This window comes from Enhydra lutris, unplaced genomic scaffold (genome assembly GCF_002288905.1).
Source record: "Enhydra lutris kenyoni isolate GAN:26980312 unplaced genomic scaffold, ASM228890v2 scaffoldscaffold80, whole genome shotgun sequence".
NCBI classification, from domain to species: domain Eukaryota; kingdom Metazoa; phylum Chordata; class Mammalia; order Carnivora; family Mustelidae; genus Enhydra; species Enhydra lutris.
In genome coordinates, this window is record NW_019154164.1 from 5,476,521 (window position 1) to 5,495,274 (window position 18,754).

The 18,754-nt window shown below is 41.3% G+C and overlaps 1 protein-coding gene across 1 annotated transcript in view; it reads left to right on the top strand.

Moving 5' to 3' along the window:
* Positions 1-2,334: 2,334 nt before the first annotated feature.
* LOC111160977 (guanylate cyclase 2F, retinal) overlaps positions 2,335-18,754 on the top strand; it is an 87,905-nt gene continuing 71,485 nt past the window's right edge. The window contains 5 exon segments of the mRNA XM_022524394.1: positions 2,335-2,582; positions 2,584-2,919; positions 2,921-3,060; positions 12,651-12,739; positions 12,741-12,957. Coding sequence (XP_022380102.1) covers positions 2,335-2,582; positions 2,584-2,919; positions 2,921-3,060; positions 12,651-12,739; positions 12,741-12,957 — 1,030 coding nt within the window.

Here is an 18,754-nt window from a genome sequence, read left to right on the forward strand (position 1 = left end):
TCCCTAATGGGTATGAGGCACAGATGGAAAAAACAATGAACTCAATCTGAAGGTGTTAACTAGGGCTGCACAGAGGAGGGAACACTTCAAGTGGATCTTGAAGGTAAAGTTCATCAGAACCCAGGAGTAGAATGTGAAAGGCAGGAAGGGAGGGGAATTTCAAGCATAAGGAATGGCATTTTACAAATCTTATGCCCGATAGGCTAAGTGATAAATGTCTGCAGGAAATTTACTGCAGCATCAAGTGAAAACAGCGGGAGATTAGGGGATAAAGGCAAGGGCTAGATGGAGAAACCCTTTGCATGTATCACCTTGAAAGGGTTCTCTACATTTGCTGACTCCACTTCACTAATTCCCATTCATTTTTGACTCACTGTGGTCCCCTTAACTGGCAGCCTTACTCTGAATCCAAATCTAATGGGCAGCTCCTTTTCTATCTTTAGCTTACTTGACTTCTCAAGGGAGTGTGAGATGGGATAAACATTTTTCATCCCCCAAGCTTCAGCTCCCTTGGATTGTAAGATACCACCCTGTCTCTTGGATTTTGCTGATTCCCTGGCCTTGCCATTTAAGTTTTCATTATGACCTCTTTCCTCTCTGCCTGACCTTTAAGTGACATGAATTCTCAGGGCTGTATCCTGTTCTTTACCTCACAACTCTCTTTTGTCAATCTTCTATGTATTTAATTCTTCTCTATCAATTGATCACACTCATATTTCTCTCTCTGGCTCAGCTTTCTATGATGAGATCCAGTGGGTCAAATTGTCCTGAGTATTGCCACTTGTATGTTCTACAGGCTTTATGAGTTCACCATGTCTAATGGAATGCATTATATTTTCACCACCTTCCTCCAGTGTTCCCTATCTCAAAGACTTATATCATTTTCCAACCAGTTGCCTAGGTCTGAAAAGCTCAGAATCATCCGGGGGTCCTTTTTCTCCCTACCTTCTCCATTCTGTCAGTCACCAAGCTGTTGTCGGTTCTACTTTCTTAATCTCTTTGATATTTTCTAATCTTGGTGGAATTCCTCTCCATTCTTCTATATCTTCATGACCCCTCTCTTGGTCTGTCATCATTTCCAATATGGACTTAATACAACAACTTTGAACCTGGAAGTCCCCAGTCTTAACCCCTTTCCAGCCTGTTCATCACACTGCTATTTGAACAATCTTCTAAAAATGGAAATCTGATTATGCCATTTCTCTGCCTAAAATTATTGTTTACAGGATTAAATCTAAAAACCTGTGAATGGCATATAAGAATCTTGGTGACCTGGTCCTTGCCTTAGCTGCCATCATAGATTTGAACAAAACAAATGCCTTGGAATTCTGAGTATCTAACATATCCTCTTCTTTAAAAATAATTTTTAGGGGTGCCTGGTCTGGGTGGCTCAGTTGGTTGTGTCTGACTTTGGCTCAAGTCATGATCTCAGGGTCCTGGGATCGAGCTCTGAGACCAGCTCCCCACTCACTGGGGTATCTGCTTGTCCTTCTCCCTCGGCCCTTGCCCCCACTCGTGTCCTCTCTGTTTCTCTCTCAATTAAATAAATAGAATCTTTAAAAAAACAAAAACTTTTCTTAAAAAAAAAAAACCTTTGTGTCTTACTATATGCTGTTCCTTCTGCCTGGAAGGTGCTTAGTACCATCACCCTCATAACCCCATTAACCTGGCTAACCTTTCTTTCAGTACTCAAGTTGGAGGGACTGTCTCTTCTCTCTCCTCACCTCCCCTTGAAATCAGAGTTTGGGTGATCCTCTCTATTCTCCTCTGCGGATCTACATAAAATCATACTATTTTTTAAATTCTGCATTGCCATTATGGGTTTATATCTGTGTCTCTCTCCAAGAGGCATTAGGGTGGAGATAAATGAGCACATTTTAAACTATAGAAGTGATAATAATAATATCACTAATATAATGCTAACAACATGTGCTTGCTGTATGTTTATCCACATAATCCTCACAACGTTGTGAAGTGGGTAGCTGTTGCCAACGAACAGGATTCGGTAATAGATTGAATGTGGGGGCAGAGATGAAGGAAGAGCATCAGCTGACTAGCAGGTTTCTGCCTGGAACAAGGGGCCAAACGGTGGGTGGAGGTGCCATCTATTGAGACAAGGAGTACAGACAGTGCGGGAAGGAGAGGCGTTTTTGGTCAAGGTGGTTTGGGAACTGCCATTCTTTTATAATCAGTCTTTCCAGAAGCTTCAGGAATAAGGCAAGTAATGAATTTCTCCCTCCTATTGACAGGCATTTGGAAACACAACGGTCCGTCTCAGGAAAGCAGACTAACCTTCAGACATTTCCTCACTAGTTTGCTGGAAGCAGGAGGGCTATGTTTTGGGGACCATGGCCTTCTTCTCACCTTATGCTCTGGTGTGCGGCTCTCAGAAGACAGCGAAAACACCATGGCCTTGCAGCCTTCAAGCCCCTATGGTGCTCGTGCCTCCTGGCCCTCGCGTGCATCCCACAGTGGGTGTGGGCGCCCCTCTACAAGATAGGGGTAGTGGGCCCTTGGACTTGCGACCCGTTGTTCTCAAAGGCTCTGCCTGAGGTTGCTGCTGGCTTAGCCATTGAGCGCTTCAAACCCGTCGTTTGACGCGGGTTGCTCTTTTGCATATGTGATTCTCAATGAAGACTGCCAGACCGCCGGGGCCCTTTGCAGTTTCATTGTTCACCACCAGATGGCCACCACCAGATTCATTGGCCCTGTCAACCCCGGCAACTGCGAGGCCGCCTCGCTCCTGGGAAACAGTTGGAACAAAGGGCTTTTCTCTTGGGCTTGTGTGAATTACGAATTAGACAATAAAATCAGCCACCAGACCTTTTCTCGGACACTCCCTTCTCCGGGCCGGGTGCTGGTAACTGTCATGAGATACTTCCAGTGGGCTCACGCCGGAGTCGTCTCCTAGATGAAGACGTTGGGTGCACGCCGCCAATCGAATACCAAGCGCTCTGCAGAGCCGGGGCCTACCGGTAGGGGTCGTCCTGAGCTCAGGACAAGACAGCCGCAGCATTCGGACCGCGCTCCTGCGGATTCGTCAGGCTGACAGCATTCTCAGTGAGCGCTTTCTCCCCGCTGAGGTTTAAACGTGGCTTCCGGGGAAGGGGGGGTGTGTGTGCTGGGAATAGGACAATTTCCAAAAGGTTTCTTACCCTCGCACCCTAGGAGAGCACATCAGGCATCCGCCCTCTTGCACTCACACTCAGGCTCCAAGACTGTTCAGCTTCAAGGGAGCCTGTTTGATGAACGAAATAAAGGTACAAAGTGGTTATAAATGCCATTGGGTCCCAGTGCCTACTCTCAGCATCAAGAGCAACGGGAGCCACACACCTTCCACACCTGTAGGACCCCAGTAGTTTGAGATCAGCCAAAGAGGGGTGCTTTTGTGGCTCTGTTTTGGCCCATTCTTGCCACCTGCTTCATCACCTTTCACTTGGAACCTGTCTTCTCTGGACTCCACAATATACACTTCCCTTCCGTCCTCTGCACTCACCTCCCTTGCCCCCCCAAAACAGGGCTTATCTTTTCATGTGCCATTCCCAGGGACCTAGCTGATAAATAAAAGTATATTAAAATGAGGAGTCAGCCCAGATTTTAACCTTTCCCCTTCCAAGAGAAGGTTGATGTTGAAGGTGATTCTTGCAGAGACCATGGACAAAACCTGAAGCAAAGGGCAGACCCCAGCAAAGCTACTGTCACCAGACCTAGCTGAGGTGGTTTGGGGGAAGAAGAGCCGTTCCTGGTCCTCTGGAGTCCAGTGTCTCTTACTTACTTTTATTGCAGGACCTTGTGGCACTTGCTTTCGATATTTTCTATTCCAGTTTTTTTAAAACTAGATTTTTTTTCCTGGAAAGTGTCAGTGATTTGTGGGAACACGGCTCATTTTGCTATTGTAAGCCACTCCAGTGCTTGAGAACGAACGGAGGGCTCAGAAACTACTTGTCAAATTGATGACTGCTAGGATTAGTCCTGGTCCCAGTCATTTCCTTAAGATAACAATGGGTTTGTTAGAGAATGGTCAGGGTTAGCCTGGCCGATAAACAGAAGCCCATTATAAGTTTCAAGTGTCACCAGTATTTGGACCTTCATTACGATCATTATGGGAAGATGAGGGCAAGAAGTTTTAGTTCCTGGAACTGCAGTTGTCTGCTTCCAGCTCCAGTCTACAAGATCCTATAATGTTAAGCAATCAGTGTGGCTTTGATTACTTCATAATAGAGATTGATACTTTCAAAGCAGAGCACAGAATTATTTTGAAAGATATAAAACCATTTCCAGGGAGGAGTCATGCCAGAAACAGGCTCACAGATTTAGTATAACTTTAGAATATGTTACAAATCTTCACGAAGTCCAGTGTCTCCTGCAAGCTTACATTCCATGAGAGATTCGCACCCCACCCATTCTAAATAGTATACTCTTTGAAACGACAATTTGGCCTCTACCATGAAATGTTAAATAAATCCAGGCCCTGAAACTCTTTGGGCTGAGAGAAGTTAGGATTGAGTGCTCACCACCCACACGTCCTTTGAGGCAGAGAGATAGCAAATGTACATATTATGGCCCTACTCTTTGAGATTCATTCCTGTAGGTCGATGGTTCTCACTCTACACACTAGAATTACCTGGACATCTTTTCTAAACAACTGGTGCCAGAATGCTACATCCAGAGGTTTTGGTGGTCTGCAATGAGGCCCCAGCAGAGGTATTTTCAGTGTCCTCCCAGGTGCATGTAAAATGTAGCCAGGGTTAAGAACCACTGCTTTTGGGGCACCTGGGTGGCTCAGTCGGTTAGGTGTTTGCCTTCGGCTCCGGTCATAATCTCAGGGTCCCAGGATCAAGCCCCACATCCGGCTCTCCGCTCAGCCTTGAGTCCGCAACCTTTCCCTCTGTGATCTCTCTTGCTTTCCCTCTCTCTCGAATGAATAAATAAAATCTAAAAAAAAAAAGAACCACTGCTTTAAGTTAATGAAAATGCAAATAAATGTTCCTTACTTTAAGTTGACTTTAATATAACGTTGTTTAATATAATATTACTTTAATATAACATTGTTTAATCAGACTTTTTTCTTCATAACAGTATGCAGCAGCCTGTTACAGGAATGGAAGTTTTAAGATTGGGGAGGGGGAAGCCTAGAGAGGAAATTCTGTGGTTATCGAGCAGAGGCCGACCCTGGGTACGGAGGACAGCAACGGGAAGTGAAGTAGGGACTCAGAAAGGGAGAGAAAAGGCAGCAAAGTCAAAGCTCGGCCCTGCAGGATTTTGCTTCTTGTTTCGGACAAAACACAGACAGACTCAGATGGGACAGGTCCGGAACTCTGTGACAGGAGTCAGAATGTGGGTGGGGGTGGGGAGCAGGGAAACTGAGCTATCAGTTGGGCTGCGGCCTGGGTATGACCTCTGACAGTATGGAGTATCCAAAGGTGTGTAGTACTCACATTTGGTACAGCCATTTGGTGGCATCTGAGGGTGTGACAAAGCGGTGAGTGGGGTGTGATGCTAGAAGTCACGGAAGGGGAGTGAGTCAAAGTAAGATAGGCTTATTGTCAGGTGAGAGCTGTGCCCCAGCCAGTAGAAGCATGAGAAGTAGGATCCGGAGTATGAACATAAATAGACTACCAGGACTTGAACCAAGCAGCCTGGGGTACAGGGCCCATTTCTGGTCCCATCAGAAAGTGAGAGATCCGGTGAGAAACTGAGTCAGAGGCCAATGACTATGGACTGGAGCAACAGGGCCATGAGAAAGGTTACAACAAACAAAGTACAGCATATACCAGATCAAATCTCTGGCTCATTTTTCTAGTCTCTCTTACCTGGTGGGACCGAAACTGCTGGAGTATTCCTAGCTGTTATCTATCTTGATGGAAAAGGCACTAAGCTTTCTGTGGGAGCTCCTCTGAGCCTTGCCTTCCCTATTCCGCTGGATATGAGGCTCTTCCTTACACAGTGGGTCCCCACCCGAACCTTCACAGAAGGACATTTTGTGATGTACAAAATACGGTGGAAATGGATCCTGTCTTTTGGAGAGGCCCAGCAATATCGGGCAGTAATAAAAATGGGAAAAAGATGGGTTTGGTCCAATCTGCTCACAATAACAGTGATTCCAGCCCCACGTGGTGGTGGTAGTGAGGAACAGTGGCAGGGAGGCAGGGAAGAGAAAGGGAGTCTACTGCGGACTGGTGTGTGGCTCCTCATTTCTGTAAATTTAGGTTTCCAATTAAAAATATCACTGTCACCTTGCTAGAGTCAGAAGAACCATCTTTCTCAGAAAGGGGTCTAAATGGTGCTTACACAATACTGAGACAGTGCTAACATTTAACAGTAAAGATGATAATAACAATAATAATGGCCATGGGCTCTTTGGAGGGGAAACAGCAGGGGGGTTATTAGATGCTGCCTTTAGAGACAATGAACGTATCCATAATACCACTTTATATGTGAACAGCTCTCTACAGTTTACAAGGTATTTGCATATACTTAATCTCATTTAATCCTCAGGATTACCCAGAAGAAAGGTATTTCCTTTCAAGTTTTACAACACCTGTGAGTCTCACATCACAAGTAGGTAGGTATAGGTCTTATTCACAACAAACAATGTGGTGAATGAAATCCCAGAGAAGGGGGGATTCGGCCTCTCCCAGATGCTCGGCTCATTTCCTTGAAGCTTCAGAAGCAATTACCAATAATCTTTGTTTCTGACCGAGTCAGATAGGGAAGATAGGAATCGAAGACAAAGGGCCGCAATTTACAGTCAGGGCTGCTGTGCCTACTTATGGGAGGTTGTGTCCTGCACCAGGGGATCTAGCTGAGTGGGCAGGAGGGCTGAAATCCAGTTCATTCTCTATTTAAACCATGAGCCCTTGTAGAAGTTTTGATCCCATGGCGTAAAAGAACATCCATTCACTAGGCAGAACACCTGTTGGATTGCAATTACCCAGAAGAGGTTTTTTTTTTTTTTTGTTGTTGTTGTTGTTCTGTTTTGTTTTGTTGCCAATTCTCACAGAGGCTAGCAGGAGGCCCCACTGAAAAGCTCTTTGGAGAACTTTTCAAATGGCTATTTCAAACCCTCCTCTCCTCACCTTTTTCCTATCAATGCTTGGCTCATTGTGAAATCCTTTCCATTTGGACTAACCAGGTTGTTGAACCATTGGGGATGCCTTTAAATTCTTTCAAATCAGGACTTCTTCATTACAATGGGATATTTAGAAAATAGGACACAGAATGGTCTTCTCTTGTTTGTACAAAATTGAAAACCTTATTACTATGTTATTGCCAGCTAACCTCTTCCCATCTATTGAAGATTACTGTACGTTAAAAAAAAAAAAACAAAGAAATAATCGCAACTTTGGTAATAGCTAATATTTCCTGAGGGTTTATTGTGTGCTAGTCATTTCATTTTGCAAGGGTTTTTTTTTAAGATTTTATTTATTTATTTGACAGACAGAGATCACAAGTAGGCAGAGAGGCAGGCAGAGAGAGAGGAGGAAGCAGGCTCCCAGCCGAGCAGAGAGCCTGATGCGGGTCTTGATCCCAGGACCCTGAGATCATGACCTGAGCAGAAGGCAGAGTCTTTAACCCACTGAGCCACCCAGGGGCCCCTTGCAAGGGTTTTGTACAGACCTTCTCATTCAGTTCTTGCAACATCCCTAAGTAATAAGGTTAATTATTATTTAACACACTTTATGGATAAGATTTCAGAGGCCAAAAGAGGTTAAATAACTTGCCAAATGTCACACAGCTTGTGAATGGGAAAGCCAAGCTATGTACTCAGGTTGCTCTAAAACAGTGCCTCTCAAACCTTGGTGTTTACCAGGATCCCCTGGAGGGCTTGTTAAAACACAGATTTCGGGGTTCCCTCTCCAGAGTTTCTGGTTCAGGAAAAGAAAGAAATGCTGGGGAAGGGCCCCAGAATTTGCATTTTTAACCAGTTCATAGTGGTGCCATGCTGCTGGTCCAGGGATCATTCTTTGAGAACCACTGGTCTGATGAAAGACTTACACTCTATTGCCTCCTGTCTACCTGAGGTATGTCCCCAAAGCATACTCACTTGAAACCATGTGTGCCACGTAGGTTGTATAATTCAGTTCTTCCATTTTTCTTTCTTAATTGTTGGGCCCACTGATGAAATTCTTTTAAGTGCCTCAAGGTAGCCAGCATTGGCCTTATTTTCCTATAGTCATAACAACAGTGATATTGATAATACCGTGGCTAAGAGCCTTCGTGTTGATAGGGCATTTTGTATAGGATTTGGTATGGATAAGCCTACATAAAGGTAAATGGTGAAAGACAACCTGCCGTCATGAATGGGTTTGATATCAGCAATGATAAAATTATTGGAGATCCAGCACACAAAGAAGTTTCTGTAGAAGTATCCAGCATCTAAGCTTTCAACATTTAAGAGGTCTTACCTGGATAGCAGTTTTTAAAAAGTTGAAGAAAACATATGTTGCAAGGTGTAGAGAAATATTAAAAACTTATCTCAAGCTGGGCCGCGATGTGAAAGCAATAAATGCACTTGGAATACCAGTTACATTGGGTATAAGAAAACATGACCTAGTGTAGGTGGAATGGCCATTAAATGTAATGTGTGTCTGACATCATGCTGAGCTACTTGTATGGGTTCAACATGGGTGGCAGGTAAGTAAGTGATGGTCTCTGGACTTAAAGCCAAAAATGTGTGTGTCCAGGGTGGTGGGGGAGGGGGGGGTGTCCTTAGCTGGAAGAAACAGTCACACATTGCCCAGTGCCCTGTTCTTAAATTGTGCTCTGAAGACTGCCTGCACCCAATCACAGTGGGGGGTGAGCTGGGAAGCAGGCTGATTCCAGAGCCTCCCACCTTCTTCTTATGCATCCATTTTATAGACTGCGTGGAAGAAAGCTGACAGGAAGAGGGTCCGGGTGTACTTCTTTCACAGTGTTGTCAGATGGTTGAACCCTGGGGGAATGTGAGACTTGGGATAAATCACAGAGCATGCCCCCCTTCCTCTGGCTTGTGTACTGCCCCCCCAACATTTGTTAAAATGAAATAGATTAAAATATATAGTGATATAGATATAGATATAGATATACACACACACACACACACACACACCAGTGATAGGGGATGTTGCAGAACGGTTAAAATGAAGATAAAGAACACTAGAATGCAGGGGCGGGGTGCTTTCTGGGCTTGGGAGCAATACTGTGGGCTCACTGTATGAATACAACTCATAAGGACTAAGGACTTAAGTGTGAGACTGGGCCCGTTTTCCTTCACTAAGGACTCTATACCAGTAATCTGTAAAAAATAAAAAAGTGAACTTTGTCTTCTGGGAAACACAGTTCCTCAATTTGAAGGAACTATCAGACAGAATATTTCAATAGAAGATAAAAAGTAGGAGTAGAGTGACTTAGTAATGAACTTCTCCTGGAGTTTCATGATGTTTCTTGCTGCTAGTGTTGAGGGTGAAAGAGAAGGTCCTGGAGAGCCTGCCCTAGTGGGTACCACAGTATGAAGACATAGTTGCTGATGTTTTGAGTGGGACTCAGGAAGCACAGAGAAAGTGCTAGTATCATATCATGGTGAGCTGGGATCTCAGCAAGATGTATCTCCTGATCCTTGTTTTGGCTATAGAGTGGCTGACTGTTAACAATCAGGATGGAAACTTACAAATTAGTATTATTCAGTGATCACCCGTTGACCCAGGCCTTGTCGAGGATTTAAGGTTTCTGTCCACTAATCCTTGCCTGACAACAACTTACAGGTAAAATCCCATTTTAATGAATGTAATTTTGAGATAATAAAGCTATTTAGTAAAATCATCATGTAGAACAGATGCACCCACAAATCCCTGTTCACAAAGCACTCAATCTATTAAATTAAGATGCTGTTTTTGAATTCAGTATTTATGCATTCTATTTCAGTCATGTTCAATGGCAAGATCTTGCCATGTAAAAAGTGGAGGAGACTGAGATCATACCCTTTCCAAGGCTTTGTTTTCTCATCTGTAAAATAATGAGGGGAATGAAAGGAACGAGTAGGTCTCAAAGAGTCTTTCCAGTTATAAAAATTCTGACTCTTTGTCTAAGATATCCTTAGTGTGGGCCCATGAAAGAAAAATTACAAGGAGAGATTAAGGTCGAGAGTAAGGTCTTGAGCATAATTAATGACACTAAGCATCAAGGACAAGTATGGTAGAATTTATCTGCCAGGTAAATATCACTTCAACTTGTTCCTCCATACTAACAATCCAGATATGCCCATGCCTTACATCTCAAGGAACCCACAAAAGATACCCAAGTGTACAACCTCTGATTTTTCAGGCATTCATTTAAACAATGTTCATTGGGTGCATAAGATGTACCGGGATACAGAGATAAATAAGACACAGTCCTTGACCAGTCATTGGGTACATGCTGATGTTGAGAAAGGGGTACAATGTGATAATGATTGTGGAATAGCCGGCTTGTCGGGGGGAAGATTGCCCTGATTTATAATGTTTGCCAATTTTCATAGAGATTTCCATAATCACTCCCACCATGCCCAATTTCAAGCTATCAGTCTGACACTGACTGGTGCACAGAATCCCTGAAAATTTAACCACAGGCTCTTCTGAACTAGTACCAGCCAGCTCCAACACACTTCTGAGGGGATGTGACCTTGTGAGAAGTGGCTCTCCTCAGCTGAGGGCAATTCTCTGAGAGGTATTAGCTACCATCTCCTGACACAGCCCCACCCCCAGGAGCTAGGAGAACGAGTGTGTCAGTTGTGAAGGGTGCAGATGGGTGGTGCACCACAGCACCCACTACACAGAGTGTATGTTAAAGTATTTGCTGTATTTCAACCAACACAATTCCATTTAACATTCCATCTAGTGAAGTAATTTTAATATTCCTTGAAATATAGTAAATAAAATTTTATCTCTGTTGGGTAATCTTGGTCAAATCACCTAATCTCTGTTTTTGTTGAAGAAAGATGCCAATACTGACTTGCTTGCTAAGGATCCTGGTGGACAAACTGGCCAACTACCTGAAACAACTGACTTACCTCATTTCTCCCCCTCAGTGGACCTGTTACTGGACTAGTTGTTTAATGTTTATGTTTATGTTTATGTTGTTTCATGTTTAATGGTGCAACCAAATTTAGAGACTTAGATGACTTTGATTCTAGTTTTTCCTTCTAAATCCAGCTTTTGCCTTGTCAAACCTCTCTGGCACTCCATTTTCCCATTATGCAATGTGTAATTATGAACAAAGGAGTTTGAATTCCTTGAGTGGCTCATGAACTAGCTCCAAAGATATCCCAGAGTATTTGAAGGAAGATTTAAGGATCAGAATACACGTAGAACCTTTTAGGGCAATTATATTGAAAGAACTAATGGTCATTTGAAAACTGAAAGTTACACTGTGTGTGTGTATGTGCTTTAAATCATCATCATAACTTGCTAGTTACACCTTAAAAAACTGAAATTATCAGCTCTAGGTCAAAGGGGAAATTTTCTGGGGGTTATTTAACGAGTGTAAAAAAGTTTTTGGAAATAGATGAAGAAATATGTAAATGCCAAAGACCAGTCATTGAATGCAGTTAAGCATACTCATTTCCTGAGATTAAAGGTTCCGTGAAAGCACGTATAATTAATATTTACCAATATCAATAGGACCTTTGCCTTTCTTCGAGGAACTAGAATACTTGCCAGGCATTATCTAATTAAACTACTCAATGTACCTGTGAAATGCTTTGGAATCTGCATTTTAAAGATGTGGGCACTGAAGCACAAGTGGGCTTAAACTAGACTCATTTAGCATGCCAAGGGCGAAATTGGATAGAAGACTTTCAGTCTCATGATCTTGCTGCCATTCTTCAACCGTGGCCTCCTCTAATCCACTCTATTCTAGCATAGCCTTACCAAACAACATAGTTTCCTAAGTCTAGGAGGAATTAATAGAGAGCAAAGTAATTCCAATTACAGGGAAGTTAGATTTTTAAAAGTTGAACATATCACTGATAATATTATTAGCATTTAGAGGTGAGTGTGAGCTAGTGCCATTCATTGTCTATAATGGCCATGGTAAGGGTGGGAACAGTTGTGCAAAATCTATTGGAATGTATGTTTGCAGGAGTAGGGCCATAAGTAGCAGTGGTGGTTCTGAGAATATCCCCCATCCTCACCCTTTAGCCTTCTTATTCTTAGGTACTATTTTTTGAGTGCTATGTGCTTAGCCCATTATACGAATTGCTCCTTCAATCAACACTACCACCCTATGAAGTACATATTTATGATCTCCATTTTATAAGTGAGGCAGAGAGAGGTAAGCTAAGGGTATACAGCTAACAATGACTAGTGATGTTAAGATATAAACCTGAATCTTCCAATCCCAAAACCTCTTCATTATGCTACCTCCCATTTGCTAAATTTATTTTTATTCCTGTCTAGTAGTAGGCTCTGTAGGCTGTAGTCATATCTGTGTCCTCCCTTTGCCGAATCCAGGGTCCTGAGCATACCTCAGCCTTAGCTCAGCGCTTCAACACCTTGATCATCTTAGAGGCGCAAGATAAAAATCATTTACCAGTTGGTTATAACACATCTATTTATTTTTCCTGATCTGTGGTTTTTGGAATTCTATTTTACTAACATATTACTGCCATAATCCTCCTGCTTTATTGGTTTCAGTAATCATCATGTATGTGCATTCGGCCTTGATTGGGGGAGAGACTCAGATGCATCTCTTGGAATGGGCTCATGATGTGAAAATGACTGATGAAAAACTACGTCTTTGTTCCCTATGATGCTCTGCTCTACAGTTTACTTTATAAGCATACCGCCTACCAGGTCCTGAGGAACAACCCGAAACTCCGGGAAGCCTATGATGCTGTGTTGACCATTACAGTGGAGTCCCAAGAAAAAACCTTCTATCAAGCCTATACTGAGGCAGCAGCTATACATGAAATTCCTGAGAAGTTGGAGTCAGATCAGGTAAGTGCAGATTTATAAGTTATCATAAGTGGAGACCCTCAAACAACAAGGTCAATATTGTTCCTGTGAAAAGCCTCTATTGCATAGGCAACCCAGTCAAGAAGAGGCAACCATGCACAAATTAAAAACACCTTTTGTTTGCAGGAAACATTTGTAAAACAAAGACACGTTGTTGAAGCTTTTTTTTTTTTAATTGTCAAGCTGCCCATAATGACAGCATGCAGCTGTGAAGAATAAGTAAAATCTATTTAAGAAGAGGGAAACAAAAATTTTATAATATACTAGTGCTATTCAAGGGAGCTAGAGAATTCTTATGTCTGACCCAAGTTCAGCTGGTTTGAATAGTTCTAAATCTATTCAAAATCAAAGAGAGCTGGTGTATAAGACCATATTAAATTTATTATTGATAAAACTGGTATTAGAGAATATGGCTTCTGTTTGTAAGCATTTGAGCTTCCCAGTACTGAATCTGAGGATTACCCAGACTTCCCTACCTAGTCAACAACATTGTAGGACCACCATATTCCAGCACCACAAGGGCGTGCCTTTTGTGAAATGTACAGCCTGGAGGAGCATAGTGGAGTATGTGCTTCCTATAGGTAGGTGGCTCCCAAGAGAAAGAAGTTAGGAAGGGCTGGGTTGTATATCCTTAGTTCTCCTTCCAAATTAACCAGTCAGGTTAAAACACTCCTCTTTTGTGGGAGGGAATGAGTAAGGGGGTGAGGAGAGGTCAGATGTTTTTTTGCTAGTAGAGCTATCTCTGTATGAAAGGAATAGTTTGGAATGGGGAAGAATTCCTCCCTTCTAATATGTAAGATGTGATATTTACATGTGTATAAATGAATATATGTATAAACACTTTTCAGATTCAAATCACAGACACTAAAGGGCCTGAGGAAGGTAAAGGAGCAGGGAGGGGAACAAAGCAGAGAAAGGAATGGAGAGCAAAGACAAAAACAAAGAGGAAACATCCAAAAAAGACAAGGAATATGGGAAGAAGGTGGGGAGGCCAAAGATACCAGTTAGATTTGAAAAAATAAAGAGGTGGTTTTTGTAGGTTGGAGGCTAGATGTAGAAGGCAGTCAGTTTTAGAAGTATTTAGAATAACACATGAGTAGAATTAAAAGTTCTAGCATTTGCTAGCATATGTATCAGTTACAATGCTTCTGGCTGTAAGTAACAGACTGTTCAACTCAAAATGGCCCAGGTGATTTTTCTTTTCAAAATTTGAAGGTATGGGAGCTCAAGGGTCCATTATTCATCAGCCCAACGATGTTATCAATGAACCACACTTGACTCATCTTTCCATTTTACAAGCCGTAGCATGCTATCTTGCCATCGTTATTTGGTTGGTCTTAAGGTCCCATGATGGCTGCCACAGTTCCAGACATTACATATTATAGGTGGAACTGCCTCCAGATAAAAATGGGCAATGATCTTTTCTTGTGTCTCTTTTTAAGAGTGAGGAAATCTTTCCCAGAAGCTCCTCAGGCAGACTTTTCTCCACACTTTCTTGATCACATTCATGTCTCATATACATACCAAAATCAATCATTTAGGAAGAGGAACAAAAGCATCATGGTTAACCTATGGCTGCTGGAAAAATGTGAACAGATTTGAGATTCTGTTAGCAGGGAAGAAGGCTGTCAGGGAGGCAGCTGATTGTGTCTAACACTCACATTCTCAAAGATATTCTTTTTTATATCCACCATTTATTTCTTTATCCCGTGGACTGCTTCTGCCTCTGAACAAATAATTCAGATAAAACTTAGGTTTAGTTTAAGTATTGATAACAAAGATTTTGCTGATTCTCGTTCTAATGAAAAAAGGTGACCAGCAGAAATATTAACAGGGCAGATTTTGAACTTTATTGCTACTGAGATGTTTATAATAAATCTTTCTTTTAGGAGACACACAGATGTTTAAAAACAAGTGGTCAGTTTGGTCATGAATTGCAAGAATCCCTCAGATTCCTAAGAATGGTTGCTCAAACCAGTTGTTTGGTGTTATTTACAGGCAAGCAAAGAGATGGTGAATTTTTGTATTTTTTAGCCAATGATACGACACCACATCGATACAGAGTACATCTTTTTACTTTAATCATGAAATGAGGGAAGGAGAAAGGGGTGTGTTGTGTGTATGTGTTTGTATGTGTGTGTATTGTACATGCATATATCTGAACAGATATTTTATATAAAAAATTCAGACCTACTACTTGTAATATTTGATCCAAATATTACACCTTATTACACCACAATACCTTGTGGAAAACATAAGGTAATTAAGGCAAGAAAAGAAAAGACACCACTATCTTTGTTGCTAGGCAGCATGTACCCTGCTTTAGACAAGAAAATAGAGAGAGTTAAAGCAAAGGATCTAGATCTTATAAAACAGTTTGTTTGGATGCATTTCCTCCCCCTCTTTGCAGGTTCCTAGGGTATACCCTCCTAACCAAAGACTAAGAGAAGGATGACACAGTTATCTTCAGATTTCTGATAAACAAAGCCTTCTTTTGCCTAAATTAATTTGCTAAATTTTTGAAGGCAGTTGGTGTAGGAGAAAGAGCATATGATAAAGAGTTAGATACACTTGGGTTTAAGTACCAGGGTTCCACTCTTACTAGCTGTGTGTCCTTGGGCAAATTACTTCCACTTTTTTGAGTCTCAGTGTTCTCATCTGTAAAATGGGTTAGTGATCTGCATCTTCTAAGATTATTGCAAAGATTAAACAAAGTTACACGTGTAAGGTAACTAGCAGAATGTCTGGCTCACAGTTTCCTTCCTTTCCACTTTTTCTTCCGTGGGGCCAGAATGACCTTATACTTACCATCTAAGTTTGAATCTGATTTCAGCTCCCTACTCTTGAAGTTTTCTGATTCCTAGCAGAAAATTGCTCAATAGTTTTAGCTTTCAAGATTATTTTGCTTTCAGAATTCCAAATGATATTTTCTTAGATCAAAAGATGTAGTGCATTGTTTATTTGTCCCTGGACTCCTGTTGTTTTTGCCCTGTTAAGTCAACAGATCAATAATTATTTGCTGAGCACCTGCCATGCGCCATGCATTGTGTGGAACACCAGATAGAACAGTTAACAAGACAAGATTTTTGTCAGTGGTGTGTTGGAACTTGTTTACAAAAGCTGATGGTGCGCACTTTTTCCCAATTCTGTGTCCAGTGGCATCATGTTGGTAGCTAGAAACCAGCCATCGGGAGTATTTGCACCACAGAAATTGGTAAATGATACAAGTAAGAGCTATTTTCCTCTATATAGAGTCAAATGTTTCCTAGCACATCTCTTGTTCCTGATCTTTTGCAGTGTAAATTCCTGTGAGAGGGACAGTAAGTGAAGAAACAAACATATGAAAAACATGGCCATATTTCTCTCTTGCCCAATAACTTGCAGTGGAGTTAAAATTTCCATAGAAAGGCTATATTGCCTAGAGCGGTATTTGCAATCTCTTTTAATTTATGCTCTTCTTTAAAAAGTAAAACCAAAGACTGTCAAAGTGATATGCACACATAGTTTTAACAGTTAAGAAATGCTAAAAAGTTTGTGTCAACAACAAAGCAGTTCCTAGGCCTCCCTCCCACCTTTCATCAGAAGCAACCACTTTCTTGTCTTTTTTGCTTTTCATTCTGGTATTTACTTCTGGGTTTGTAAATACCATACCACCACTGGTCTCTCTCTCTCTCTCTCTCTCTCTCGGTTATCTCTTGATTAATCAATTTATTATTTATTTATTATTGAGAGATGGAGAGAGAGAGAGAGAGAGAGAGAGAGGAGGGGTAGAGGGAGAAGGAGAGTCTTTTGTGTAATTTTAAAGATTATTTATTTGAGAGTGAAAGAAAGAGAGAGCAAGAGCCTGCGGGGAGGGGCAGAAGGAGAGAGAATCTTAAGCAGACTCTGTGCTGAGCACCAAGCCTGAAGCAGGGCTTAATCTCATGAGTCTGAGTTCAGGGCCCGAGCTGAAACCAGGAGTTGGTTGCTTAACAAGCTGTGCCACCCAGATGCCCCATGGAGAAAGAGAATCTTAAGCAGACTCCACTCCCAGCGTGGAGCCTGACACAGGGTTCCATCTCACAACTGTGAGATCATTCACACATGACCTGAGCCAAATTCAAGAGTTGGATGCTTAAGGGACTGAGCCACACTGGCACCCCTTGATTAATCAATTTTAGACATTATTTGTTGACTTTCTATTACAGTTGAGGATTTTTAGCTCTTATATACTTCCTTATGCTCCTTCAAACCTTCAATATAGGTATGCCACAATTTTTAGTTAAATTCATATTTGGTATTTTTTGTATTATACCTATCTAAATATCATTGATTGCTGATACATATGGTATATTATGGTAACAGTTCATTCTGTGTGTAACTTTTGATTTTTACTGGGGTTAACAATTGTCTCGTTTTTAAATTTGTTTACCTTAACTTGAATTTTGAAGTTTTTCCACACTGTCTGATAAAGCTGTTGAATTTTCACAGAACAATTTTATACATGGCAAAAATCCTTTATCAGTTTCATTTGTTTTTCCTGAAGCTCTCTGTCCTCCTGTTCCAATCTAAACTTATTGCTCTCTAAAGCTTCTGCACAACTATTATGCTAATATCTCCTTTTTCACTACCCTGGAAGGTCCCTTTCTCTTTTTTTTCTGTGCTGAATCCACTCTTGCATGAATCTTGTGGCTCCCATTATTTTCCCCCAGTTTACTCTTGTTTTGGTGGAGCACACTGTCTAGTGAGAAAGGTACAGGGATGGTAAATTTTCGAAATTTTGCATATCTGAAAGTCATTCTTCTATCTTCGCTATTGGTTGATAGTTTGAGTATAAAAATCTAGGTTAAAAAATCATTTTCCCTAAGGCACCTGGCTGGCTGTTGGAAGAGCATGTGACTTTTGATCTCTGGCTTTTAAGTTTGAGCCCCACGTTGGGTGTAGAGATTACTTAAAATCAACCATCAAATAAAATAAAATAATTTTCCTTTAGCACTCTGAAGACATGGCACGCTGTCTTCTTATTTCCATTATTGGCATTGACAATTCCAATGCCATTGTTATTCCTGAGTCTTTAATGCAACCTCTTTTCATTCCTCCCTATCTCTTCCAGAGGCTTTTAAGATTGTCTTTATTCTTGATGTTAGGAAATTTCATGATGATGTCTGGGTCCTTGACATATATTATGCAGTATCTATTGTGGGGCCTTTCAGTCTCATTCTACCTGGGAAATGTCTGTGTATTATTTATTTGATAATTTCTTCGACAACATTGTCTTTGTTGTCTCTGAAAATACTATTAGTTGTTTATAAGATTGTCTGGGTTGATTTTTTAATTGTCTAATTGTTTCTCTTGTATCATCCATATTTTTGTTATAAATTACTCTTCCTAACAGAGCCTCACAATTTTGCATCTTCTTTTACTGATTTTTAATTTTTTTCCCTATAATATTGTTAATTTCCAAGAGTTGGTTCTTGCTTTTTGATTAGTCTATTTTGATGGCATCCTGGTTTTGTTTTGTAAATATGGTATTTTATCTTATTTCTTAGAAAACATTCATTGTACTTTCTTTGAAATTCTTTTCTGCTCCCTGTGTTTTTCTCCATTTCTAATTTTTCATGCTTCTTTGTTTTGGTCTTTCTATTTCATGTTGGAAGTTTCCTTAATTCTTAATTTCCTTAATTCTCTGGTGATCCTGAATGAAAAGAATGAAGCTCTAAGAGATAGATTTGAAGGTGTATGTACATTGTGTGTTTGTTAACCAGTGGAGAAATTGGCTAGCCAGCTGAAGTTTTTTGTCAGTA